General features: G+C 44.4%; 1 protein-coding gene across 3 annotated transcripts in view; it reads left to right on the top strand.

The window, feature by feature from the left end:
* The first annotated feature begins 7,312 nt into the window (after positions 1–7,312).
* The window catches only part of MROH7 (maestro heat like repeat family member 7), a 57,246-nt gene continuing 36,800 nt past the window's right edge, over positions 7,313–27,758 (top strand). For 2 of the 3 annotated variants that reach the window (XM_082428904.1, XM_082428905.1), the window contains exons 1-3: positions 7,313–10,056; positions 20,170–20,204; positions 20,987–22,292. In XM_082428904.1, coding sequence (XP_082285030.1) covers positions 21,062–22,292 — 1,231 coding nt within the window. In that variant the 5' untranslated portion in view covers positions 7,313–10,056; positions 20,170–20,204; positions 20,987–21,061. The remainder of the gene's footprint in view (positions 10,057–20,169; positions 20,205–20,986; positions 22,293–27,758) is intronic. The other variant, XM_082428906.1, reaches the window with a different exon arrangement.

The following is a 27,758-nucleotide window of genomic DNA, read 5'->3' as shown; positions in this document are numbered from 1 at the left end:
AAAGCTAAGGGAATTCAGCACCACCAAACCTTCTCTACAACAAATGCTAAAGGAACTTCTCTAAGTGGGAAACACAAGAGAAGAAAAGGACCTACAAAAACAAACCCCTAACAATTAAGAAAATGGTAATAGGAACATACATATTGATAATTACCTTAAATGTGAATAGATTAAATGCTTCAACCAAAAGACCCAGGCTCGCTGAATAGATATAAAAACAAGACCCATCTATATGCTGTCTATATGCTGAAGAGACCCACTTCAGACCTAGGGACACATACAGACTGAAAGTGAGGGGATGGAAAAAGATATTCCATGCAAATGGAAATCAAAAGAAAGCTGGAGGAGCAATACTCATATCAGATAAAATAGACTTAAAAATAAAGAATGTTACAAGAGACAAGGAAGGACAGTACGTAATGATCAAGGGATCAATCCAAGAAGAAGATATAACAATTACAAATATATATGCACCCAACATAGGAGCACCTCAATACATAAGGCAACTGCTAACAGCTATAAAAGAGGAAATCGACAGCAACACGGTAATAGTGGGGGACTTTAACACCTCACTTACACCAATGGACAGATCATCCAAAATGAAAATTACTAAGGAAACACAAGGTTTAAATGACACAATACACCAGATAGATTTAATTGATATTTATAGGACATGCCATCCAAAAACAGCAAATTACACTTTCTTCTCAAGTGCACACGGAACATTCTCCAGGATAGATCACATCTTGGGTCACAAAATCAAGCCTCAGTAAATTTAAGAAAATTGAAATCATATCAAGCATCTTTTCTGACCACAATGGTATGAGATTAGAAATCAATTACAGAGAAAAAAACGTAAAATCACAAACACATGGAGGCTAAACAATACGTTACGAAATAACAAGAGATCACTAAAGAAATCAAAGATGAAATCAAAAAATACCTAGAGACAAATGACAAGGAAAACACGACGATCCAAACCTATGGGATGCGGCAAAAGCAGTTCTAAGAGGGAAGTTTATAGCAATACAAGCCTACCTCAAGAAACATGAAAAATCTCAAATAAACAATCTAACTTTACACCTAAAGGAACTAGAGAAAGAAGAACAAACAAAACCCAAAGTTAGTAGAAGGAAAGAAATCATGAAGATCAGAGCAGAAATAAATGAAATAGAAACAAAGAAAACAATAGCACAGATCAATAAAACTAAAATCTGGTTCTTTGAGAAGATAAACAAAATTGATAAACCATTAGCCAGACTCATCAAGAAAAAGAGGGAGAGGACTCAAATCAATAAAATTAGAAAGAAAAAAGGAGAAGTTATGACAGACACCACAGAAATACAAAGCATCCTAAGAGACTACTACAAGCGACTCTATGCCAATAAAATGGACAACCTGGAAGAAATGGACAAATTCTTAGAAAGGTAAAACCTTCCAAGACTGAACCAGGAAGAAATAGAAAATATGAACAGACTACTCACAAGTAATGAAATTGAAACTGTGATTAAAAATCGTTCAACAAACCAAAGTCCAGGACCAGATGGCTTCACAGGTGAATTCTATCAAGCATTTAGAGAAGAGCTAACACCCATCTTTCTCAAACTCTTCCAAAAAATTGCAGAGGAAGGAACACTCCAAAACTCATTCTACGAGGCCACCATCACCCTGATTCCAAAACCAGACAAAGATATTACAAAAAAAGAAAATTACAGACCAATATCACTGATGAACATAGATGCAAAAATCCTCAACAAAATAGTAGCAAACAGAATCCAACAACACATTAAAAGGATCATACACCATGATCAAGTGGAATTTATCCCAGGGATGCAAGGATTCTTCAATATACGCAAATCAATCAATGTGATACACCATATTAACAAATTGAAGGAGAAAAACCATATGATCATCTCAATAAATGCAGAAAAAGCTTTTGACAAAATTCAACACCCATTTATGATAAAAACTCTCCAGAAAGTGGGCATAGAGGGAACGTACCTCAACATAATAAAGGCCATATATGACAAACCCACAGCAAACATCATTTTCAATGGTGAAAAACTGAAAGCATTTCCTCTAAGATCAGGAACGAGAAAAGGATGTCCACTCTCACCACTATTATTCAACATAGTTTTGGAAGTCCTAGCCATGGCAATCAGAGAAGAAAAAGAAATAAAAGGAATACAAATTGGAAAAGAAGTAAAACTGTCACTGTTTGCAGATGACATGATACTCTACATAGAGAATCCTAAAGATGCCACCAGAAAACTATTACAGCTAATCAATGAATTCGGCAAATTTGCAGGATACAAAATTAATGCACAGAAATCTCTTGCATTCCTATACACTAATGATGAAAAATCTGTAAGAGAAATGAAGGAAACACTCCCATTTACCACTGCAACAAAAAGAATAAAATACCTAGGAATAAACCTACCAAGGGAGACAAAAGACCTGTATACAGAAAACTATAAGATACTGATGAAAGAAATTAAAGATGATCCAAACAGATGGAGAGATATACCATGTTCTTGGATTGGAAGAGTCAACATTGTGAAAATGACTATACTACCCAAAGCAATCTACAGATTCAACACACTCCCTATCAAATTACCAATGGCATTTTTTACAGAACTAGAACAAAAAATCTTAAAATTTGTATGGAGACACAAAAGACCCCAAATATCCAAAGTAGTCTTGAGGGAAAAAAACAGAGCTGGAGGAATCAGGCTCCCTGATTTCAGACTATACTACAAAGCTACAGTAATCAAGACAATATGGTACTGACACAAAAACAGAAATACAGATCAATGGAACAGGATAGAAAGCCCAGAGATAAACCCATGCACCTATGGTCAACTAATCTATGACAAAGGAGGCAAGGGTATACAATGGAGAAAAGACAGTCTCTTCAATAAGTGGTGCTGGGGAAACTGGACAGCTACATGTAAAAGAATGAAATTAGAACACTCCCTAACACCATATACAAAAATAAACTCAAAATGGATTAAAGACCTAAATGTAAGACCGGACACTATAAAACTCTTAGAGGAAAACATAGGAAGAACACTCTTTGACATAAATCACAGCAAGATCTTTTTTGATCCACCTCCTAGAGTAATGGAAATAAAAACAAAAATAAACAAATGGGACCTAATGAAACTTCAAAGCTTTTGCACAGCAAAGGAAACCACAAACAAGACGAAAAGACAACCCTCAGAATGGGAGAAAATATTTGCAAACGAATCAATGGACAAAGGGTTAATCTCCAAAATATATAAACAGCTCATGCAGCTTAATATTAAAAAACAAACAACCCAATCCAAAAATGGGCAGAAGACCTAAATAGACATTTCTCCAAAGACATACAGATGGCCAAGAAGCACATGAAAAGCTGCTCAACATTACTAATTATTAGAGAAATGCAAATCAAAACTACAATGAGGTATCACCTCACACCAGTTAGAATGGGCATCATCAGAAAATCTGCAAACAACAAATGCTGGAGAGGGTGTGGAGAAAAGGGAACCCTCTTGCACTGCTGGTGGGAATGTAAATTGATACAGCCACTATGGAGAACAGTATGGAGGTTCCTTAAAAAACTAAAAATAGGGCTTCCCTGGTGGCGCAGTGGTTAAGAATCTGCCTGCCAACGCAGGGAATACGGGTTCGAGCCCTGGTCTGGGAAGATCCCACGTGCCGCGGAGTGACTAAGCCCATGAGCCACAACTACTGAGCCTGCGCGTCTGGAGCCTGTGCTCCGCAACGGGAGAGGTCACGACAGTGAGAGACCTGCGCACCGCGATGAAGAGTGGCCCCCACTCGCCGCAACTGGAGAAAGCCCTCGCACAGAAACGAAGACCCAACACAGCCAAAAATAAATATAAATAAATAAATTTAAAAAAAAACAAAAAAAAACAAAACTAAAAATAGAATTACCATATGACCCAGCAATCCCACTACTGGGCATATACCCTGAGAAAACCATAATTCAAAAAGACACATGCACCCCAATGTTCATTGCAGCACTATTTACAATAGCCAGGTCATGGAAGCAAGCTAAATGTGCATCGACAGACGAATGGATAAAGAAGATGTGGTGCATATATACAATGGAATATTACTCAGCCATAAAAAGGAACGAAATTGGGTCATTTGTAGAGACACGGATGGAGCTAGAGTCTGTCATACAGAGTGAAGTAAGTCAGAAAGAGAAAAACAAATATTGTATATTAATGCATATATGTAGAACCTAGAAAAATGGTACAGATGAACTGGTTTGCAGGGCAGAAATAGAGATACAGATGTAGAGAACAAACATATGGACACCAAGCGGGGAAAGTGGTGGTAAGGGGGGTGGTGTGATGAATTGGGAGATTGGGACTGACATGTATACACTAATATGTATAAAATATATAGCTAACAAGAACCTGCTGTATAAAAAAATAAAGTTCAAAAATTCAAAAAAAAATGGAAGGGGGCAGTTGCTAGGAAAAAAAAAAAAGAAAAGAAAGTGATAGGCCTGGCATGCTGGCCTGGGTTGCTGCAGGCCACTCCTGAGTCCACAGGGAAGGGACTGAGTCACCAGCTGGCACAGAGGGTGTCCTATGGACCCCAGTGTGGAAAGGCAGTTGGAAACTGTCCCTATTTCAGGGACCCTGGAGTTTAAATGAGTCCAAGAATCACCTGTAATGTGCACAGGGGCTTGTGCTTAGAGAGGTGCACGGAGAAATCCAGCAGGGTCCCTGGTGACTGACTCGAGTGTACGTGTGTAGGAGTGACTAGAAGGACGCCCAGGTGGGCAGATGGAGGGAATCTGGGAAGCAAGGAGCAGGTCAGGAGGGAATTTGGTTCAGGCCTCCTGGAGTCCTGGGGGCTCTGTGTCATCCCTGAAGAGCTGTCCAGGAAGGAACTAGATATAGAGGTCTGGGGCTCTGGACCAAACAAGGTGTGAGCATCATTTCCTGCCCAAGGCAAAGAGAGAAGGGGGTGGAGGCAGACCTTTGGAGACCACTGACTTTAAGGATGATGGGGGAAGAGAAATCAGTCAAGCATAGTGGGACAGAACAGCGAGAGGTTGGGGGGGGTGGTCCCGGGAGCCAACGGAAAGGTCACTTTGAGAAGAAAGGGGTGGTCATCTGTGCCTGGAGATGGAGGCCCATAAGGACAGCAAGGTGCTGCCAGATTCAACAATAAGAAGAGTAACGGTGATGTTGGAGAGGGCAGCGTCCACGGACTCCATTTACAATGGGATTGTCACTCTTTTTGATTACAGTATCTAATGCCGATGCTGGACAAATCTCTTTTTTGAAAGAAAAATCCAGAACTTAGCTCTTACAATTGACCAGGGCTCTCCACATACAAACAGCCCTCATTTTAGAATTGTGTGCTTATTTAGTCTTTGTGACACTCTTATGGGGGAAGCATCACCCCCACTTCTCAGATAAGGGAGTGGGAGTGGGTCAGCAGCAGAGCTGGGGGATATGAGCCTGGGTCTTTCTGCCCTGCAGGCAGTGTGCTGCCCGCCCCTGGAAAGGATGCTGGTGAATTCTGAGGCACTGAGCTTTGCTGCCTCTCTCGGCTCTGAGGCCTCTGCAGGCTGCCTTGGAAGAAGAGGGACTTTATCCAGCTCTGGCTTTTGGCAGGAGGAAGAGCTCTGGGATGGACTCCAGGCTGCAAAGGACTCTACTGCCCATGACACTTCTCATAAGACAGATGAAGGATGATGTTACTGAGCCCCACTCTGTGCCTGGCACTGTGCTAGCTCTGGGGACCCACTGGCCCCCCATGACATATAGTAGGAGAGGAGAATCCGGGGGTTGTCGGGGACTCCAGCATCTGAGAGGTGGAGCCGCTGTTCTACAGCTGGCACTGCAGGAGCGGGCTCACAGCCTATAAGGATGTGCTAATAGCAGGGCCTCCAAGGCAGGGCATGATGCATCAGGAGGCGCAAGGGGATTGGGAGCACAGCAGAGGAGCCCCAACCTCCTGGGTGGGCCAGGCGGTTTTCAGAGCAGGCGTGGAGAACTTGGAGAGCCATGCGGGACCGGGGCTAGGGAAGGATGCTCTAGACAAGGGGGTAGCGTGTGCGGAGCGAGCAAGCCATGTGGGAGAAGGACTTGCTTGGGAGGGCAGTAGTGCAGTGGGACTGGATCCCGCCAGGTGGGAGACAGGGTGCTCGGGAGAGGAGGCTGGGGAGGCGAGCAGGGCTGGGTCACTCTGATGAAGAGCTTGGCTCCAACCTGGAGGGCATGGGGAGCCTTCACCTGCGGGACAAGCATGAGAGAGGCACGCTCAGCTTTGATTTCGGAGAATGATTCTGGAAGTTGGTATTGAGATATGGCTGAAGAAGTCCTGACCATCCCTAGCACGGGGGACATCCAGTTTTAGCACCCGCTATACCTCTCCATCCCTCCATTCCCTGCCATGGAGCCACAAGACTTCTCATGCCATTCTCCTCAGAACAACCACAGGCCCACAGAGGCCCAGCCTCTGTTACCTGGGTTACTTCAATCCCCCTGCCCTTACCTGAAAACTGGGTTCACCTCTTGTCGGTGCCAAGTCAAAAGACACAACCAAGCCAAACATCCGGAGAAGGAAGGATTTATTACCTGCAGCAAGGAGAACACTTGCTTTCCCAAAGGAGTGTTAAGCTAAGGGTACATGCATATTCATGAGGGGCTTGAGCAGAGGAGAATTCAGCATTGAACTGGGGCAAAGGTCAACAGAGTCCAAGCTTAAACTGTTTGAAGTCATGAAGGTCAGGAAAGGTCAACATCATCCCATCCTCCACCTGGGTGGGGGCCTTAGTGCCTGCAGAACTCAAAGATTGTTACGCATATCCCTTGAGGAGGAACTAGGACTCTGTTTTATCTGAACTACTGTTTCTTTTTTTTTTTTTAACTTTTTATTTCACATTGGAGTATAGCTGATTAACAATGCTGTGATAGTTTCAGGTGCACAGCAAAGCGACCCAGCCTGTTTCTTGACTGCTTTTCCTTTGTTCCTGCATTCCCTTACTTCCCTTAAGATTGTTGATTACTGAGACCTGTTCAAGGGCAAGCACTGTGGCCAGGCTTAGATCACAAAATGGCTTAGGCCAAAATGGCTTCTCTTATGTCAAGAAAGCCGTGCCTGGTTCTATTTCTCTGGGGTCCCCCCTCACCTATCTGCTTATACCCTCCACCTATATGATAGGGAGAAAAAATAGAGGTTATTAGGAAGCACCCACATTTCAGATATGGAGCAGCAATCTTTAGAATCTTTAGAGCTGGTGCTGCAGGAAGTTCTGCGCACTGCCCCCTAAGAGCTTCTGTGAGGCCATGTCTCCCCGCACAGTCCCACCCTCCCCACCCAGAATCCCATCAGAGTGTCGGGAAATACAGCTTTGAAGTACCTCAGTTAGGAAAAATGATTGATTGTTCCTGAATCCAGGGCCCCCCTAGCACTAGCCAGGGCCCCTGAGCTAGGGGGAGAATCCCACATGGACCCTGCTTCTGAGGCATTTAGAATCCAGATGTAGTGTTAAGGCCATCGGAGTGGTGATGCCACCCCTAACCATGGGTAAAGCATCTGGGAGGCTTCCTGGGGGAGGCGGCATTTGACCTGGACCTTGAAGAATGGGTATGATTGCTTAGGGAGAGTTTTCCCCTTATAAAAATGGTACAAAAAAGATATTGGAAAATTTGGAAATATGAAAAAAGAAATTATCATTCTTTAAAAATAAACAAAGAGATTCACCAACCAGATATAACTGATTGTTTTCATTCTATTGAAGACCTGTCCAATCTTTTTCAATGCACATTTATTACTGGAACTTTTGCTTTGTTTTGCTTTTTTGGTGGGTGTGTTTTCTATTGCTGCTGTAACAAATTACTGCAAATTTAGTGGCTTAAACAACACATCTTTAATCTTACAGTTATGGAGGTCCGAAGTCTGAGATAGGTTTCTCTGGGCCAAAATCAACATGTTGGTATGGCTGGAGGCTGGAGGCTTTAGGGGAGAATCTGTTTCCTGGCCTTTTCCAGCTTCTAGAGTTGGCCTGCATCCCTTGGCTCCTGGCCTCATTCCTCCATCTCCACAGCCAGCAAGGTTGGGCATATTATCATCGCTCGGTCTCACTTTCTTCTGCCTCCCTCTTCCACTTATAAGGAACCCTGTGATTACATTGGGCCCACCCAGTTAATCCAGAATAATCTCCCCATTTTAAGGTCAGCTAGTTATTAACCTTAATTCCATCTGCAATCGTAATTCCTTTTGCATAAAAAGTAACACAGTCACAGGTCCGGAGGTTAGGATGTGACTGTCTTTGGGGGGCCATTATTCTACCTACCATGGCAAGGTTTGGCTGTTATTGCCCTTTCAGTCTTTGGGGCTCCACTCCTTCTGGGAGGCAGCATGGCTAAGTGCACAGGCCCTGGGCTGCCTGCACTCCCTTCCAGCCCTGCCACCCACCAGCCGCGTGATCTAGGGCTTTCCGTGCCTCAGGTTCTTCATTTAGTAGCTTGTAGGACTGTTGTGAGGCTTAAATGAGTAAATCCATGTAAATCACTCGGGACAGTACCCAGTACAAACCAAGTGCTTGATAAAGATGATGTGTTGTTGCACATGTATATACAATTTTAAAAATATGAGTTTGGGGCTTCCCTGGTGGCGCAGTGGTTGAGAGTTTGTCTGCCAATGCAGGGGACACGGGTTCGAGCCCTGGTCTGGGAAGATCCCACATGCCGCGGAGCAACTAGGCCCGTGAGCCACAACTACTGAGCCTGCGCGTCTGGAGCCTGTGCGCCGCGACAGTGAAAGGCCCGTGCATCGCGATGAAGAGTGGCCCCCGCTTGCCGCAACTAGAGAAAGCCCTCGCACAGAAACGAAGACCCAACACAGCCAAAAATAAATAATAAATAAATTTAAAACAAACAAACAAAAAACAGTACAAATAATTTGTTAAAAAAAAATATGAGTTTGTATTCTGCTTTTTTTCACATGTATAATATGAGCCTTTCCCTATACGATTGTAATTTTCATTTTCATTTTGTCCCCCCTTTGGTCTGTTGGCCAGACTTTTTTTTTTTTTTTAATTACTAATGTTGTCTAATATGCAGCCCAGTGTTGTATTTTGGGCTCAGGAGCTGAACCTGAGTGTCAATCAGCCTTCTCCATTTTTATTTTATTCTATTTTTAAGTTTTATTTATTTTATTTATTTAGGCTGGGCTATGCGGCATGCGGGGTCTTATCTCCCCGACCAGGGGTCGAAACAGCAACCCGTGCAGTGGAAGCGCAGAGTCTTAACCGCTGGACTGCCAGGAAAGTCCCTGTAATTTTCATTTTTAATAGATGCATAAAATCTCATTCAATGGCTGTTTCCATAGTTTATGGAACTATTGCCTTCCATGTTGGATACCTGGATTGTTTACAATCTTTTACTAACAGGCAAATACTCCAGTGAGGATCTCTGGCCACATTTCTGATTATGTTCTTAGGCCAGATCCTCAGAAGTGGAATTGCTTGGTCAGAGAATAAGCACATTTTGAAGGCTTTTGGAATCTGCTGTTAAAATTTCATTCCAGGGACTTCCCTGGAGGTCCAGTGGTCAAGACTCCACTCTTCCACTGCATGGGGCACAGGTTCGATCCCTGGTCAGGGAACTAAGATCCCACACACCGAATGGTGCGGCCAAAAAAAAAAAAAGAAAATTTCATTCCAAAAGATTTACATCAATGTGGAGCTGCAGGGCTGAGTGGGGTTTCCACTGGAGGAGATGCAAAGAGAAAGTGCCATTCCAGATAGTAGGCAGGATGACCCAAGGCTCAGAGTGAGAGAGCACAGGACGCCCTAGGGGAACCGGAAAAAAGACTGACTGGTCATGAGGTCTGAGTGAGCAGTGGTGGGGCATAAGGCTGCAGGGCGGGAAGAGTCATGTTTGATTCACCAGTGATGGGCAGGTCGTGGTGTAGGATGACTCAGGGAAATGTTAATGGAAGCGGGGAACCCAATGAAGAGGCTCTTATTAGAAGCCAAGCAAGAGAAGAGGAGATGTGAATTAAGTGGGAGTAGTAAGAATGGAAAGGCGGGCGGGGGTATGGGTATTTTCTTCAAAGAACCTTTTGGACCTGGAAACTGACACCACATGGAGGAGGGAGGAGAAGGAGGGAGGAGTCAGAGGCCTTGCTGGAAGCTTTCAGCCTGCCTCCAGGAGAATCAGGGACCACTGATAGAAATAAGGACGCTGGGTGGAGGAACATGTTTTGTGGGAAGGAGATTCAGCTGAGACGTGCTGAGTTACAGGTGTCCCGTAAGTGGTGGGGCATGCAGATCGTGATCAAGCTGGGGCAGGAAGTATAGGTATGGGGCTGTGTTAATCTCAGATCCACTCCTGGCTCTTCCCTTGCCCTGCACTGAGTTAAGCCCTGCCTCCCTTCTCACTGCCTTCCAGCTGCTTCAGCCAATGGCAGGAGCACGGCGGGTGGAAGGGGAGAGGCAGTGTATTTTGTCATCTCTCTCCCTCTGCTTCAGAGAACGTGTCCAGCAATGAATTGCTCTGTCTCCCTATGGCGCCCACTCCCGCCAGGTGACCCAGGAACCTGGGCTCCTGTGTCCCTTCCTACTGCCCATTTGGCTTCTCAGCTATCACTGTGGAACCATGTCCCTGGAATAAATTCCCTCTGTTTTAAATACTCAGTATGGTTTCTTGCTTTCCTGGTTGGGCCCTGACTGATCCAGGAGCCAACTGCATGGATGCCATAATGAAAGCAAGGAGTGTGGAAGAGGTCCCAAGTGAGAGAGAGGAGACCCAAAGCCAGAATCCTGGGGGACACAGATGTAGGGAGTGGGGTGGGGGGGGACTCTGAAAAGGACACAGGAGAAAAAGAATCTGGGGCAGGGAGAGAACCAGCAGAGTGAAGTGCCCCAGGGGCCAAGAAAGGAGAAAGTCTTAAGTTTGGAGCATCATAAAGTAGATGTTCCAGAGAAGGCAGAGAATGAAGATGCAGGACAAGCCTTTCAAGTCAGCCATGGCCTCAGAGGCAGAATCTCAGTGGAGAGGAGTTGGCAGAGATTAAATGTTTAAGAACAGGGCAGGGAGTGAGGTGGAGGAGGCCAAAGTGAGAATAAGGCATTTCTTCAGGAAATACTTACTGAAGTATTGAAATACTGACCCAAGTATACTTGGTACCAGGTATGGGTCAGGCCTCAGGTACCAGGCATGCAAAGATGAATAAGACATCATCTCTGTTCTTAAAGCATTCTCAGTTTAATGGAGGAAATAATCAAGTTACCAGAAATTTATATCACACTGTAATAAGGTGTAATAATGCTACAAGAGCAGAGGAGAAAGTCCTAAAACAGCTGTGGGGAGGGGCTCATGATGGACTTCCTAGAGAAGATACCACTGGGTTTTGACAGATGAGTAGGAGTTATACAGATGAAATGGGGAGGAATGGGAGGGAAACAGCATTCTGGATGGAAGGAACAGCATGAGAAAAGGCACAGAGGCAAGAAACATCACTGTGAGTTCTGGGAAACCACTGTGTTGCTAAAACAGAAATTGTGTAGGAGGAAATGGTAGGAGATGAGACTGGGGAATGATTCCAGTGGAATAATGAATTAGAAACATCAATGGGAGCCAGAAGGCAGTGGGATATTCACTTTGATGTGCTAAAATAGAATAACAGACACCCTAGAATTCTACATGCAGTGACAATATTTTCAAGAATGAGGATAAAATTTTTTTTGGTAAACAAAAACTAAAAGAGCTTATCACTAGTAAACTCTTATTAAGGAATTTATCAAGGCTATTCATTTTTTTTTTTTTAAGGCTATTCTTTAGGCAGAAGGAAATGGATCCCAGATGGAAGGTCTGAGATTGAATTAAAAAAATGATTGCTACTGAACCAAACGTGGGTCCACTTGCTCGCCCATGTGAAGTAAAGCCAATCTACTTACACCGGGTTGTGATAAAGGAAAGTGCAGCATTTATTGCCAGGCACCAAGCAAGGAGTTTAGGCAGCTAGTACTTAAAAGACCCGAACTCCCTGATGGCTTTAAGGAAAGTTTTTTAAGGACAGCGTGAGGGAGGGAGGTTGTGGGGTGTGTGATCAGCTGGTGGACATTCTTCTGATTGGTTGGTGGTGAGGTAATAGGGAGTCAACATCATCAACCTTCTGGTTCCAAGAGGTCTGAGGTCTACGTGCTGTGGGTGGCATACAGTTAACATCGTCCACCTGGTGGGGCTTTCCATATCTGAAAAATAGCTCAAAGGACATGACTCAGGATATTATCTATAGCCCTTGAGGAGGAACTAAAGGTCCTTGACTTTGTTTAATGGTTACACTTATTATTTTGTCTTGCTTAACTCTGACTCGTTTCCTTTGTTTCTGCATTTTCTCACTTCTCTGATTAAATTTATTCTTTAGAACTTGGGGAAGGCCTAGGAGGCTAAAGTTCTTCTACAAACAAGAGACAGGTGGAGGAAAAGGAGGGGGGTTCTGTCCAGGAAGGCCCCATAGAGTCCTGCTTGGTTACAACATCAGACAAAATATTGGTGAGATATTGGTTAAATCTAAACAAACACTGATTGCATAAAACAATGATGTCTAATTGGTAGGATTTAAAAATCAGAACAGGACTAAAATAAAGGATAACAATGGTATATAAGTTGGCTGATTAGTGTTAAACTCTTCTCAGGTCCTTATGTCTTTTGTTTTTTGATTTTTCTGGAGGAGGATAACGGTATTACTTAATTTTAGATTTTTCTATGTAAAGCATGCACGTTAAAATGGCTAGAGTAACGTTAAGGAAGAGATACAGAATATGTAAATTCCATATGGATAGAAAAGGGGAAAAAAGGAGTGAGAGAAGAAAGGTAAATTCAGTAATCCTAAAGAAAGGAAAAAGAAAGAAAAATAAGATAAAAATTAAAAAGGAGAGATTCTACTTCTGGTGATGGCAAGGTAGCTCCTATCAGACCAACCTTCCTAGAGATAGCAATTATGAGCTCTGGACAAAATATGAAGAACAACTAACTTCCTGAAGGCTCCGGAAAGAGATCAAAAGCAGGAAGAGACTAGAGGGGAACCAACATTTAGAAGAAGGAACAGCCAACACATGCAAAAATATGTAAAATCTCACAAATTTAATATTGAACCAAAGAAGCCGGAAGCAAAAGAGTCTGTGCTGTAGAATTCCATTTGTATGAAGTACAGAAACAGGCAAATCTAAACAGTACTGTTAGAAGTCAGGATAGCACTTACCCTCCGTGGGGGGGGATAGTGACTGCAGGGTTTCTGGGGTCCTGGTGGGTTCCATTTCTAGATCTGGGTGCCGGTTACATGGGTGCACCCACTCGGTGAAGATGCATCAAAATTGACATGGTATGTGCAATTTTCTATATGTATATGGTGCTTCAGTACACACTTAAAAAATTGAAAAGGGAGCAGAAACAAGGCAGGTAGGTAGGCAAAGGCAGACTGTGAAGGGGCCTCAATTCCAGACCAAGGAGTGTGGATGTGACCTTGTGGGACGTGGAGGGCTTAAGGGGAAAGGAGTTGTCAGGGTTACTCCCTAGCTGCAGGATGGAGCTGGATTTTATTGAGGAGACTGGCCAGAATCCGGGTTTCCGATGATGATGAGGACCTCAGCCAGGACGGAGGGTATGGAGTTGGAGGGACAGGACAGATTTGGAAGCAGAAGGACTTGGTGATTAATTGGGTGCTTGAGGCCAGGGGAGGAGAGGGAGGAGTCAAAAAGGGTTCTTGTCACTGCAGGTAAAGAGCGAGTGAGGGGCTGCGGGGAAGGAAGCAAGCTTGCTGGAGGGTATTTTCTGAGAGGCCATGTTGGGGGGCCACGGAAACAAACAGGTGGAGGAGCAGCTAAGCAGCAGGGGGGATGGGAGGTGCAGGGCCAGGAGGGGGGAAGGCCGGGGGGTGGGTGAGGGGGCAGAAAAGGCGAGATCCCAGGTAGACAGAAGGGAATCCCCTCTCCAGAGATGACACACCTGGGGGTGGGGACTACGTGTGAGGAGGCAGGTTTCCGGGCCGTAGAACTCAGAACATCACATGATGTACACAGACTCTCCTAGGGTCTAATGATCTGGGTAAGTGGGAATACAGCTTAGTGGACAGTTCCACTACTGTTTTGAAGTTTGAAGTCACTGGTTGTCTTAATTAGCTTAGTTATTGCTCATCATTAAGCAGCATGTCTTTAGGAAGATAATAGCATTGCCTTCATTTCCTTATCACAGAATCCAGGTTTCACATTCTGGGTCTCCTGGCCTACTCCACCTCTACACTGTTATCTGTGCCTGCGGAAGCAGGGTGGAGCCGGGAAGAGACAAAGGACAGTGTCCTAGCTCATGACCTTGGGCTAATCTTTTCCCTCTGTGGGTCTCGGTTTCCTCGTTACAGGTTGTCTGATTACAAGCGCTTTGCACACATGGCACTACCCATGAGATTCCATCTCAGGTCTGTTGTGCCCCAAACCTGCCCTGTTCCTTGGAACCAGTCTGTTACTGAAAATAAATGGAGGCATAAGGTCGCAGGGTGAGGGGTTTTTATGGGGAGGCTTGAATGCCAGGCAAGGAAGTCAGTCTTCGTTTGAGCTAGGTCATTTCATTTTTTTTTTAAATTAATTTATTTTATTTGATTTATTTTTGGCTGTGTGGGGTCTTTGTTGCTGCACGCGGGCTTTCTCTAGTTGCAGAGAGCGGGGGCTACTCTTTGTTGCGGTGCGCGGGCTTCTCATTGCAGTGGCTTCTCTTGTTGCGGAGCATGGGCTCTAGGCGTGTGGGCTTCAGTAGTTGTGGCACGTGGGCTCAGTAGTTGTGGCTCATGGGCTCTAGAGCGCAGGCTCAGTAGTTGTGGTGCACGGGCTTTAGTTGCTTCACAGCATGTGAGATCTTCCCGGACCAGGGCTCAAACCCGTGCTCCCTGCATTGGCAGGCGGATTCTTAACCACTGTGCCACCAGGGAAGTCCCTGAGCTAGGTCATTTCCAGGCAGTGGTAGAGGGTCAGAAGATAGCTCCTTCTTTGAAAGGACATCTTCCTGCTTCTTCCCACTGTGTAGGCATGAGAAGGGGCCTCATTGGCTGGGAACTCTGAGTCATGGTGACCTCACAAAGACCACGACACTGCCTGGAGTTGGGGGGAGCCTAGGTAAGCTTCAGTGTGGCTCTGGGAAAGTCCCAAGGGTGGGGGCAGCCTCCACAAGGCAGTTACCATCTTGACCTCCCCCTCCCTGGGTAAAAGTCTTCCTGCTCTGGCTGTAATTCCACAGTTAGAACTTCATATCTTTGACTTACGGCTGAATTTTCTGTTACCATGTGCATGCCCCAGGTGGAGGTAACACATTGAACTTTTACATCAGCACTTAAGGCTCATGGACAAAGAGTTTAGGCTATCAAGTGCTGAGAATGTGGTGGATGGGAGTCCTGGGGAGGAGAGGGAGAGTGAGAAGACTCAGGGAGGGACTACCACAGCCTGGGGGGAAGAGGAAGCTGAGAAGCTAAAAGCCAGACTTGATCCTTTTCTCATGGCCCCCACCCAGCCATCGCCCAGGGGGAGGAAGGGATGGTGAGGATGGACGTTTACGTGGGGAACTGCTGGGGGACAGACGCTACGATCATCACATTTTATTCCCTACCTTACCTTGTGGATTGAGTATTAATATAGACATGCAGTGTGGTGAGGCTACCTTGCCAGGCTCACACCATTGGTGAGAGATAGAGCAGGTTTCAAATTCAAGTCCAGCTGACTCCAAAGCCCTGGATTTGTGCATTGTAACTGGGCATCAGGAGAGGTGCGTTGCTTTCACTGGACTTTTCCTCTAGGGTAGAGGCCTAAGAGTGGCAGAGGGAATGGGGGAAATGGGAAGACGCGGCTTCACTGAGTGATTCGTACCTTGGGAATCTCTGGGATCTTGTAAGGAAAACTGTGAGCTAAGAATACCTGGGTTTGAATCCTTCTTCTGCCACTTTCTGGGGACTTTGCAAAAATCTATTTACGTCCCTGAGCAGTCTGAATTAACATGCCAGTAAATGAGGATAATGATACCTGTCTTGAAGAGTTGTCATTCATCCATTCATCCCCTTATTCCGTTAATGTGTTCTGAACCTTCTCTGTGTGCTAGGCACTATGCCATGTGCTGGGAAAACAGGGGTAACAGACACTCACCAAGCTCATTTTCTAAAGTGGAGACATACAGGTAAACAGAGCAATCCTCTGATATAAGGTGATCACACGAGGCGGGCACCTTACCCACCTTTGAGGGTCCCAGGAAGGGACCCTCCTGGGACCCTTGTGAATACTGCAGCTGTGAACATTTGTGTACAAGTTTTGGTTGGAACATCAATTTTCAGTTCTTTCGGGTATTACATAGGACTGGAATTGCTGCATTATATGGTCGTTCTATGTTTAACTTCTTGAGGAACAACCAAGTTGGTTTTTACAGAGGCCACACCATTTTACATTCCCACCAGCAGTGTTTGAGGGTTCCAATTTCTCTACATCCTTTTCAACACTTGCTATTTTCCATTTCTTAAAATTATGACTGTCTTAGTGGTTGTGAAGTGGTATCTTATTGTGGTTTTGATTTACATTTCCCTAATGACTGATGACGTTGAGCATATTTTTGTGTGCTTATTGGCTATTTGTGTATCTTCTTTGGAGAAGTGTTCTATTCAAGTTGCCCATTAAAAAAAAAATTAATCAATTATTTATTTATTTATTTAATTTATGGCTGCGTTAGGTCTTCGTTGCTGCACGTGGGCTTTCTTTAGTTGCGGTGAGTGGGGGCTACACTTCGTTGCAGTGCGTGGGCTTCTCATTGCAGTGGCTTCTTTTGTTGTGGAGCACGGGCTCTAGGTGTGCGGGCTCAGTAGTTGTGGCACACGGGCTCAGTAGTTATGGCTCGTGGGCTCTAGAGCGCAGACTCAGTAGTTGTGGCACACGGGCTTAGTTGCTCTGTGGCATGTGGGATCTTCCTGGACCAGGGCTCGAACCCATGTCCCCTGCATTGGCAGGCGGATTCTTAACCACTGCGCCACCAGGGAAGGCCTGTTTGCCCATTTTTAAATTGGGTTGTTTGTCTTTTTGTTGTTAAGTTGTAAGAGTTCTTTATATATTCTAGATATTAGACTCTTATCAGATACATGATTTACAAATATTTTCTCACATTCTGTAGGTTATGTTTTCACTTCCTAATAGTATCTTTTGATGCACAAGTTTTTAATTTTGCTGATGTTCAGTTTACCTATTTTTTCTTCTGTTGCTTATGCTATTTGTGTTATATCTAAGAAATCATTACCAAATTCAAGGTCATGAAGATTTATGCCTATGTTTTTGCCTATGTATTTATGCCTCTTATATTTAGGTCTGTAATCCATTTTGAGTTAACTTTTGTATCTAGTGTGAAAAGGGTCCAATTTATTCTTTTAGATATGGATTGCCAGTTGTCCCACCTCCATTTGTTGAAGAGACTATTCTTTCCCCACTGAAAGGAGTTGGCATCCTTGTCAAAAATCAATTGACCATAGATGCATGGATTTATTTCTGGACTCTCAGTTCTATTCCACTGGCCTATATGTCTATCCTTTTGCCACACTATTGAATGCAATTTTAAAGGAAGATCTTTGTGGCTCAATTTGGAAAATGGTTTGTTGGGAGCTGTCCTTACACACAGAGACCCTTGTTGAGAGGGCAATTCGAAGACAGAGCCCCAAAGCAATGGGAGCTGTACTTGGGTTTAGCAGTGGTGATAGAGATATGGGGAGATATTTGGGAGCCTTTCTGGAGCCAGAATTAGCAGAACTTGGCCAAATTTGGATTCAGCAAGTGAAGAAGAGAGTAGTCAAGGATAATATTTTTTCTGGCTTGGGTAATGGTGCCAGTTCTTGCAACTGGACAATAGAGGGTCTGATTTGGAGGAAAGCTGGCATGTTCTGTTTCAGATCCTCTAGGTATGAGGTACCTCAGTGTCAGGTGTGTGTGTGCACGCATACTCACATGAGTGCCTAACACATTCCAGGCCTATACGACTGATAAACATGTTCTCAAAGAGGAACTGGAAGACCCACTGATAGTTCCTCCTCCTGAGAGCTCCAGAAACCCCTGTTAAGGGCCTGGAAGTGTTCACAGAAGTGGAGGAGAGAGGATGGGAATCGGTCCATGGTTCTCTCGGTCTCTGACTGGACTAGGTGTTTTATGGCCTCCCTCTGCTCTCCTTATTTGGGGCCCCAGAGCTTGGGGGCAAAGGCCAATAGGCAGCTGTGCAGTGACCTCCCTTAGCTCTCTTGGGTCCCACCCAAGCCCCTCACAACCATCACTCTTCCCGTGCACAACTTCCCTTTGGTGGAGGGTAAGATGTGGGCTATCCCCCACTGTCAGGCAGCTCTGAAGCCTTGCCTGTCTGTTGCAGGGTGGAGGAGGAGGACTGAGGGAACAGCAGAAAGTGGGGGAAATCGCTCTTTTCTCATGGATGAAGGAGGGTCAGCCAGAGCTGGGACATGTGCCTTCCTGCCCAGTGACCAGTATTGTGCATCTGCTGTATCAGAGGGGTAGAAATTATTCTCTTTCACAGGCTAAACCAGTGAGGCCTTACAAAATCCTGCTGACTGCATCATAGGCTGTACCTGACTCATATATTTTTCCAGGTTGAAAATGTCTCCCTTTGTTAACTATGGCCTGCTTGTGTGTGTGTGTGTGTGTGTGTGTGTGTGTGTGTGTGTGTGTGTGTGTGTGTGTGTGTTTCACGAGAGGAGAATTCGGGTGGGGTGATCCAGGGTTTTTTGGAACCTGAGGCTTTTTATAATTTTGAGGCTCCTCTTTAAGTAGAAGACAAAATGTGAACACAAAATTAAGGACAGTCCCTTTGGAAAAGAACTATATGAGCAAGGAGCCTTGATATTTTAAATTTCATTAGCTTCAGGTTAAAATCACCTCTGGTGCTGATGGTAGGTGAACGCTTCCTTCCTCTGAGGCAGATTGCAAAGCTCTGCATAAACTGCTTGCTTGGGGGTGAAGGCAGGTCCCGCTGGGCTCTGAGCACCTTACTGCTCTCTGCCCACAGTGCCTCGCAGAGAGTAACAGAACAAGTACTAACATTTAGAGAAGACCTTCAGTGGGCCACGTGGGCTGCATGCCAGACACTGAGACTTCAACTACTCTTGGGTGGCAGGCTTTATGCTCTCCATATTAGAGATGAGGAGGATGAGAGCCAGAGCGGGAGTGTCTCTTCCCCAGATTTACTAACACTACTAAGAGGATGAGCTGAGATTTGAACCCAGGACAACATGACTCCAAATCTATGTTTTTCCAAAGCCAAGCCATAAACATGCACAGCAAAATTTACAGGATGAGTGAATGACTTAGTGAATGAGTTAGGGCATAAATGAATAATAAATGAACATGTGTTGAAATGAACTAGTGACAGAATGGATGAATGAATGAAGAAGAGATAAAAAGATGAAATAACAAGCTCATTTATTGAAAGTTTACTGTGTGCCAAGTGCTGTGCTAGATTCTTATGGATCTTCTTGTCTAGTGGGGAAACTAGATATTGTGTGCCAAGAAAGGGAAGTGGATAAGATGCCCTGGGAACTTATAAGTGGACCTCACCTGTCTGGGGGACCTGGAGGGCTCATAACATATAAGCTGAAATCTGAAGGGGTGAAGCTGTGGGTGGTAGGGAATGCGGCTGGAGAAGGGGGTGCCCAACCTGTGGAGGGCCAGAATTCACCTGGGAGCTTGGCTCTTCGGAGAAACTCAAAGGAGTTGAGGGATGTTGGAATGAAGAGGTGGGGTATAGAGGGAGTGTGGAGGGGCAAGAAGGGAGAAAAAGGAGTTGGAGCCAGACACAGAAGGGCCTTTTAGGTCCTGCTAAGGATTGGGGACACTCTCCTGAAGACAATGGGAAGCCATTGAGGATAGGAAGTCAGGTGGCATAAAGAGGTGGCCTTGGCTGCCCTGAGGGCCAGTGGGGTGGGTCATCTTCCTCCCCTTGACCTCCACTTCCTTAAGTATATAATGCAGTAATCATATCTAACTTCTGGGACTCTGTGTGTATGTGCAGGGAGATTTTGTTAGCAGATGTGCATGCCTGGTCTTTAGACTTTGCTCAGTAAGTGTTGAAAAAGCCACTCTTGCCTGACTTGGTCTCCTCTCGCATCTCCTCCCAGGGACCAACTCCTGCTTAAGAACACCATGCACGCAGGTGAGCTGTCCCTACAATTCCCGTAGGAAGGGCGGCCCAGGTATGGGGGTGGGATAGAGTGGGAGGATTGGGGAGTTCACGCAGCAGTCAGATTGCTGGGCTGAGACAGGCTCTGTCCTGGGTGATTGCCCCAGGTTCTCCTCCATGTAGCCTGCCTCACCCAGAGCAAACTGCGAAGGGCAGTGGGCAGCTCTGTCAAGGCTGCTTTGGGAATCTAGAGCCACAGTCATTCACAGAATAGTTCTAGAAACTTAGGGGTTGGCTGGAAGTAGGGTAAGTAAGGAGGCTCCCCCTTCCCTTTTTCTGCCTTAAGGGGGATCCTCATTTGTCTAGTATTTGTGGACTTCTTACTGTGGACCTGGCATGGTGTTAGGTGCTGGGGATGCCCCTGACACTAAGATGTGCCGAGTTCTCTCCAGTGGGGAGCTCATCTCTAGCAGGGGCTGGACCACTAAACAAGTCATTGGAATAGAGTGCCGTGAATCATTTGCTCAGAAGGGTGGGATCGGCAAGGATAGTAGGAGGAGGTTCCAGGACAAGGCAATTGCATTTAAGGGCCGTGAGCTGAAAGGGAGCAGCGTGTGGTCAAAGAAGGGAACACAGGGGATGGGGCTGGAACTGAGAGAGCCAGGGGAGAGCCGTGCAGGACGGGACTGGACAGGTGGGCTGGACGTGGTCATGAAGGACCTCGTAAGTCGCCCCAAGGACTTCATGCTAAGGATGGTGGGGAGCCATGGAAGGGTTTCAACAGGTGAGGCTCAATTTGCCTTTCTCCCTCTCAGGAGCACTGCAGGGAGCTCAACAGTAGGCTATTGGACAGAATCGGGCAGTGGCATTGAGAGACCTCCAGACCAGGCATGGCCATGAATCCAGGGGCTAGTCTGGTCCTCCGTGAAGACACAAAGATGATACCCACTCTCAACTCCACTGAGGCGCCTGGTTTAGGCTCTGGCACCATCTCTGGGCCCAACCCAGACACGGACCTTGTTCCTATCTTGAATCCACCCCTGAGTCCTGGCTTGGTTCTTGATCCAGACCTTAATCCAACTCTGAGTCCTGTCTCAGAGGAGACCCCTGGCCTGGCATCTGATAACACCCCCAGACCTGATGACAGCAGGGCCGCGGCTCCAGCCTCCCTCCAGATCACCACTGCCCACTCTGGTGAAGCCCTGGGTTTGGATTCCAATCACATCTCGACAGCTGACTCACAGGGGGCCCTAAGTCCAGCCTCAAACCTCGTTCTGAGCCCTGGCTCTATGGAAGCCCAGGGTCTGAGTTTGGGGAACCACTCTGGGCCAGATTCTGAGGAGGCCTTCAGCTCCCTCCCAAGCAAGATTTTTGATTTGGGTCAGAGTAACTCCAATCCTTCCAGGCCTGAATCAAACCCGTTTAAAAGGCCTTATTCAAAAGAAACCCTTGTTCTGGGCCAAAGCATCTCCAGGCCAGGCTCAAAAGCTCTCCTTATTCCAGCCCCAAACTCTTCTCTGGATCCTGATTCCAATCAGCTGCTCAGTGTGGGCTCAGGAAACATCTCCAAGATGGACCTGAATGCAGCTCCAAGTTCTCCTGGGTCCCTAATGCCAGACATGAACGAGACCATCACTTTGGTTTCACATAACATCTCTGGATCTGTTTCAAAAAGAACCTTTGGTGCAGCCTGGAACACGAGTTCCAAGGGAACCATCAACATGGCTTCAAATGACAATCCCAAGTCTGATTTGGACATGACTGTCACTCAGGCCTCATGCTTGACGCTGGTTCCTGGTTCCAGCGAGGCTATCAGCCTGCACTCCAGCACCCAGGGACCCAACTCCACCGTTTCTCCACCCTCGTGCATGACCCCGATCCTGGGCTCCAATGAGACTCTGAGCCTGGTCTCCAGCCTCATCTCCAGTGACACCTCTACCCTGACACTGAGCAGCCAGCAGGACTGTTCCGAGGACAACAGCATCCACACGGTGCCCCTGGAGGGGAGTCCGGGGAGCTGGAGCAAGATGACTAGTGTCGAGGTGGGCCAGTTTCCACTGAGGTTCCCCACCAGTGACACCATGAACAAGGACTCCACAGCCTTCCAGAGCATCCCTCAGGGTGAGTAAGGCCAGAGCGCCAGCCCCAGAGAGGACACTGACCTGGAAGAACTCTATTCAGACTTGTAGGGCAAGGAGGGGAGAGGAGAGGGGAAAGGAAGGGAAGAGCATGCAATGGATAACATGCAATATATTTACTATACGTGAGAAGGGAACAGCATGCAATGGATAACATGCAATATATTAATTATGCATGAGAGATCTAGTGTTTGCTGTGTGACTTGGGACAAGCTACTTAATCTCTCTGAGTTTCAATTTTCTTAACTGTAATATAATATCTCCATATAATAATACTTTCATTCTGTCCAAATTACAAGTCAACTAACTAACTATACCTTCCTTTCTTTATTGATAAATTTCAGGTCTGTCTTCTCAAGTCAAAGTTTGAACAGTGGAGCAGGCAGGCTTGAGTTTTTGAGGTCCCCACCTAAGTGAAGCCTTGGGGTCCTATCTGGAACCTGTGGCTCACTTCTGATGTGCAAGAGTCCTGTAAATGAATCCCCCACCAGTTTTTGATGTTGTGAGGATCTTCTCCCAATTATTTATATCTCCAAATATTTTTGTTTGTTCATGCACCAATACCATATTGCAATTAAAAAAATTTACCATGGCTTTGAAAGTATGCATTCATATCTGATAGGGTGAAAATCCCTCTTTAAAGTTCTCGAAACTATTCTGAGGACAACAGCATCCACACCATGGCCTGGGGGCTATTTGAACACCCTCATTCTTCCGTATACATTTTAAAATGCATTTGTCTAGGTCCTCAAAAAATCTTTCTGGCATTTTTATTGGAACGTTATTAATCTATCCATCTATTGGAGTTTTACTTTATTTTTTTATTTTTTAAACAAAATTTTTTAAAATTAATTAATTTATTTATTTATTTTTGACTGTGCTGGGTCTCCGTTGCTGCCCGTGGGCTTTCTCTCGTTGAGGCGAGTGGGGGCTGCTCTTCGTTGCGGTGCGCGGGCTTCTCATCGCGGTGGCTTCTCTCGTTGTGGAGCACGGGCTCTAGAGCGCAGGCTCAGTAGTTGCGGCGCACAGGCTTAGTTGCTCCGCGGCATGTGGGGTTTTCCTGGACCCCGGCTCGAACCCATGTCCCCTGCATTGGCAGGTGGATTCTTAACCACTGCGCCACCAGGGAAGTTCCGAGTTTTACTTTATATAGGATATATCCTTTACTAGAATTTTTAAAATTCTCCATAAAAGACTAGTGCATTTTTGGATAGGATAATTCTTAGGTACTTTACAGTTCTTATTGCTACCATGAATCATACCTTATTTTCTTTTTTTTTAATTAATTAATTAATTTTATTTATTTATATTTATTTATTTTTGGCAATGTTGGGTCTTCGTTTCTGTGCGAGGGCTTTCTCCAGTTGCGGCGAGTGGGGGCCACTCTTCATCGCGGTGCGCGGGCCTCTCACTGTCGCGGCCTCTCTTGTTGCGGAGCACAGGCTCCAGACGCGCAGGCTCAGTAGTTGTGGCTCACGGGCTTAGTTGCTCCGCGGCATGTGGGATCTTCCCAGACCAGGGCTCGAACCCGTGTCCCCTGCATTGGCAGGCGGATTCTCAACCACTGCGCCACCAGGGAAGCCCCCATCATACCTTATTTTCTAATACAATTCTTATTTTGTACTGATGATGCTGATGATGTAGAGGAACTTTGTTTACACAAGTGGGTCTTTTTGTTTAAACAGCTTTATTGAGATAAAACTTACATATCATAAAAGTCACTCAAAGTGTACAATTTAATGGTTTTAAAATATACATAGAATTATGCAACCATCACCACCACAATCAATTTTAGAACATTTTCCAAAGTGGCTGAACTATTTTATATTCCCACTAGCAGTATATGACGCTTGTTATTGTTTGTCTGTCTTTTTTTTTCTTTTTTTTTAACAAAAAGCTAGGAATCCTTTTGAATTTTTTAAAATTATTTTTATCTTTTATTTTTATACAATTTTAAATGTTACACTCCATTTACAGTTATTACAAACTGTTGGCTATATTCCCCATGTTGCACAATACATCCTTGTAGCCTATCTTACACCCAATAGTTTGTGCCTCCCACTTATTGTCTGTCTTTTTGATTATAACCATCTTAGTGGGTATGAAGTATCTCATTGTGGTTTTGATTTGCATTTCCCTGAAGGGTAGTAACACCGAAAGACTTTTCATATGCTATCAGCCACTTCTATATCTTATTTGGATAAATGTCAATTCAAATTCTTTGCCCACTTAAAAAATTGGGCATGTCTTTTTATTATTGAGTTGTAAGTGATCTTTATATATTCTAGATATAAGTTATATCCCTTATCCCCAAATAAGATATATACCTTATTAGATATATAATTTGCCAATATTTTTTAACCTGTGGGTTGTCTTTTTGCTTTTCTCATGGTGTCCTTTGAAACACAGAAGTTTTAAATTTCAATGATGTCCAGTTTATTTTTTCTTTCATTGTTTGTGCTTTTGGTGTCATATATAAGAAATTATTACCTACTCCAAGATCATGAAGATTTATGCCTATGTTTTCTTCTAAGAGTTTTATAATTTTAGTTCTGAAATTTAGGTCTTTGATCCATTTTGAGTTAACTTTTGTATATGGTGTGAAATTGGGGTCCAACTTCATTCCTTTGCATGTGGAGTCCAGTTATTATTGTGATATAATTCACATATTATACAATTTACCCATTTAAAGTGTAGAATTCAATGGCTTTTGGTATATTATTAATCTTTTAAAAATTGTAGTAAAATATATATAACATACATTTGCCATTTTAAACATTTTTAAAAATAAATTTATTTATTTTATTTTTGACTGTGCTGGGTGTTTGTTGCTGTGCGTGGGCTTTTCTCTAGTTGCGACGAGTGGGGGCTACTCTTCGTTGCGGTGTGCAGGCTTCTCATTGTGGTGGCTTCTCTTGTTGTGGAGCACGGGCTCTAGGCACGTGGGCTTCAGTAGTTGTGGCATGAGGGCTCAGTAGTTGTGGCTCGCGGGCTCTAGAGCACAGGCTCAGTAGTTGTGGCGCATGGGGTTAGTTGTTCCACGGCTTGTGGGATCTTCCCGGACCAGGGCTCGAACCTGTGTCCCCTGCATTGGCAGGCAGATTCTTAACCACTGTGCCACCAGGGAAGCCCTTAAACATTCAGTGGCATTAGTCACACTCACAATATTGTGTAGCCATTACCACTATCTATTTCCAAAACTTTTTCATCATCCCAAATAGAAGGTCTCACCACATGCAATAACTCCCCATTCCTCTCTCCCCAGTCCCTCATAAGCTCTAATCTACTTTCTGTCTCTATGAATTTGCCTACTCTAGGTAACTCATGAAATGGAATCATACATTTGTCCTTTTGTACCTGGTTTATTTCACTTAGCATAATGTTCATCCATGTTGTAACATGTATCAGTACATCATTCCTTTTTATGGTTGGATAATATTCCAATGTATGTACCACATTTTATTAGTCCATGGACAAATATTTGGGTTGTTTCCACTTTTTGGCTATCATGAATAATGCCGCTATACACATCAGCACACAAGTATCTGAACACTTGCTTTCAATTCCTTTATATATATTCCTAGGAGTGGAATTCCTGGATCATATGGTAATTCTATGTTTAGCTTTTTGAGGAACAGCCAAATTATTTCCCATACCAGCTGTACAATTTTGCATTCCCTCCAGAAATGTACAAGGGTTCTAAAGTACAAGGGTTCCAATTTCTGCACTACTAATCTCTCCTTGCCAACACTTGTTAGTTTCCATTTTTTAGAAAACATTTTTTTTTTTAATTAATTAATTTATTTATTTATTTACTTTTGGCTGTGTTGGGCCTTCGTTTCTGTGCGAGGGCTTTCTCTAGTTGCGGCGAGCGGGGGCCACTCTTCATCGCGGTGCGCGGGCCTCTCACTATCTCGGCCTCTCTTGTTGCAGAGCACAGGCTCCAGACGCGCAGGCTCAGTAGTTGTGGCTCACGGGCCTAGTTGCTCCGCGGCATGTGGGATCCTCCCAGACCAGGGCTCGAACCCATGTCCCCTGCGTTGGCAGGCAGATTCTCAACCACTGCGCCACCAGGGAAGCCCCTAGAAAACATTTTTATAATAGCCATCCTAAAGAGTGTGAAGTAGTATTTTATTGTGATTTTGATTTGCATTTCCCTAATGACTAATGATGTTGAGCATTTTAACATGCTTATTTGCCATTTGTATATCTTTTTATGGAGAAATAATTATTCAATCCTTTACCCATTTTCAAATTTGGTTGTTTTTTGTTGTTGAGTTTTAGGAGTTCTTTACACATTCTGGGTATTAATTCCTTATCAGATATACAATTTGTAAATATTGACACCCATTCTGTGAGTTGTCTTTTCATTCTTTTGACATTGTCCTTTGATGCATAAAAGTGTTTAATTTTGATGAGAACCAATTTGTCTACTCGTTTCTTATCTGTTATTTTGGTGTTATGCTCAAGAAATTGTTGCCATATCCAATGTCATGAAGATTTCCCCCTATGTTGTCTTCTAAGAGTTTCATAGTTTTAGCTTTTAAGTTTAGTCTTTAAGTTAATTTTTGTATGTAGTATGATGTAGGGGTCCAACGTCATTCTTTTGCATGTGGATATCCAGTTTTTCTAGCATCATGTGTTGAAAAGAGCATTCTTTTTCCACTGAATGGTCTTGAGACCTTTGTCAAAAATCAATTGACCATATATATGAGGGTATATGTCTATTTTATTCCATTGGTCTTTATGTCTGTCCTATGCCAGTACCACACTGTTTTGATTTCTATAGCTTTGTAGTAAGTTTGAAATCAGAAAATATGAGTCTCCCAACTTTGTTCTTTTTCAAGATTGTTTTGGCTATTTAGGGTCAATTTTTTTTTTTTTTAAAGGATACTTATTTTACTTTTTTTTTTTTTAAAGGAATTCCTTCATTTTTATTATTTATTTATTTATTTATTTATTTATTTTTGGCTGTGTTGGGTCTTCGTTTCTGCGCGAGGGCTTTCTCTAGTTGCGGCAAGCGGGGACCACTCTTCATCGCGGTGTGCTGGCCTCTCATTATCGCGGCCTCTCTTGTTGCGGAGCACAGGCTCCAGACACGCAGGCTCAGTAGTTGTGGCTCATGGGCCTAGTTGCTCTGAGGCATGTGGGATCTTCCCAGACCAGGGCTCGAACCCGTGTCCCCTGCATTGGCAGGCAGATTCTCAACCACTGCGCCACCAGGGAAGCCCCAATTTTTGTGTTTTAATAGGAGCATTTTGTCCATTTGTATTTTTAAAAGCAATGTATTTTCAAACTGTATTTGTCTTTTAAAAACTTTTTCAAAGTATATAACATATATCAGTAAAATATGTAAAGTGCACTACTAACCTAAAGTGTACAGCTTGATGAATATTTACATACCTATACACACTGGTAACTACCACCCAGATCAAGACACAGATCTTTT

The sequence above is a fragment of the Balaenoptera physalus genome, assembly GCF_965194825.1.
Source record: "Balaenoptera physalus genome assembly, chromosome: 1".
Lineage (NCBI taxonomy): Eukaryota > Metazoa > Chordata > Mammalia > Artiodactyla > Balaenopteridae > Balaenoptera > Balaenoptera physalus.
This window is presented reverse-complemented; position numbering and strand designations above follow the sequence as displayed.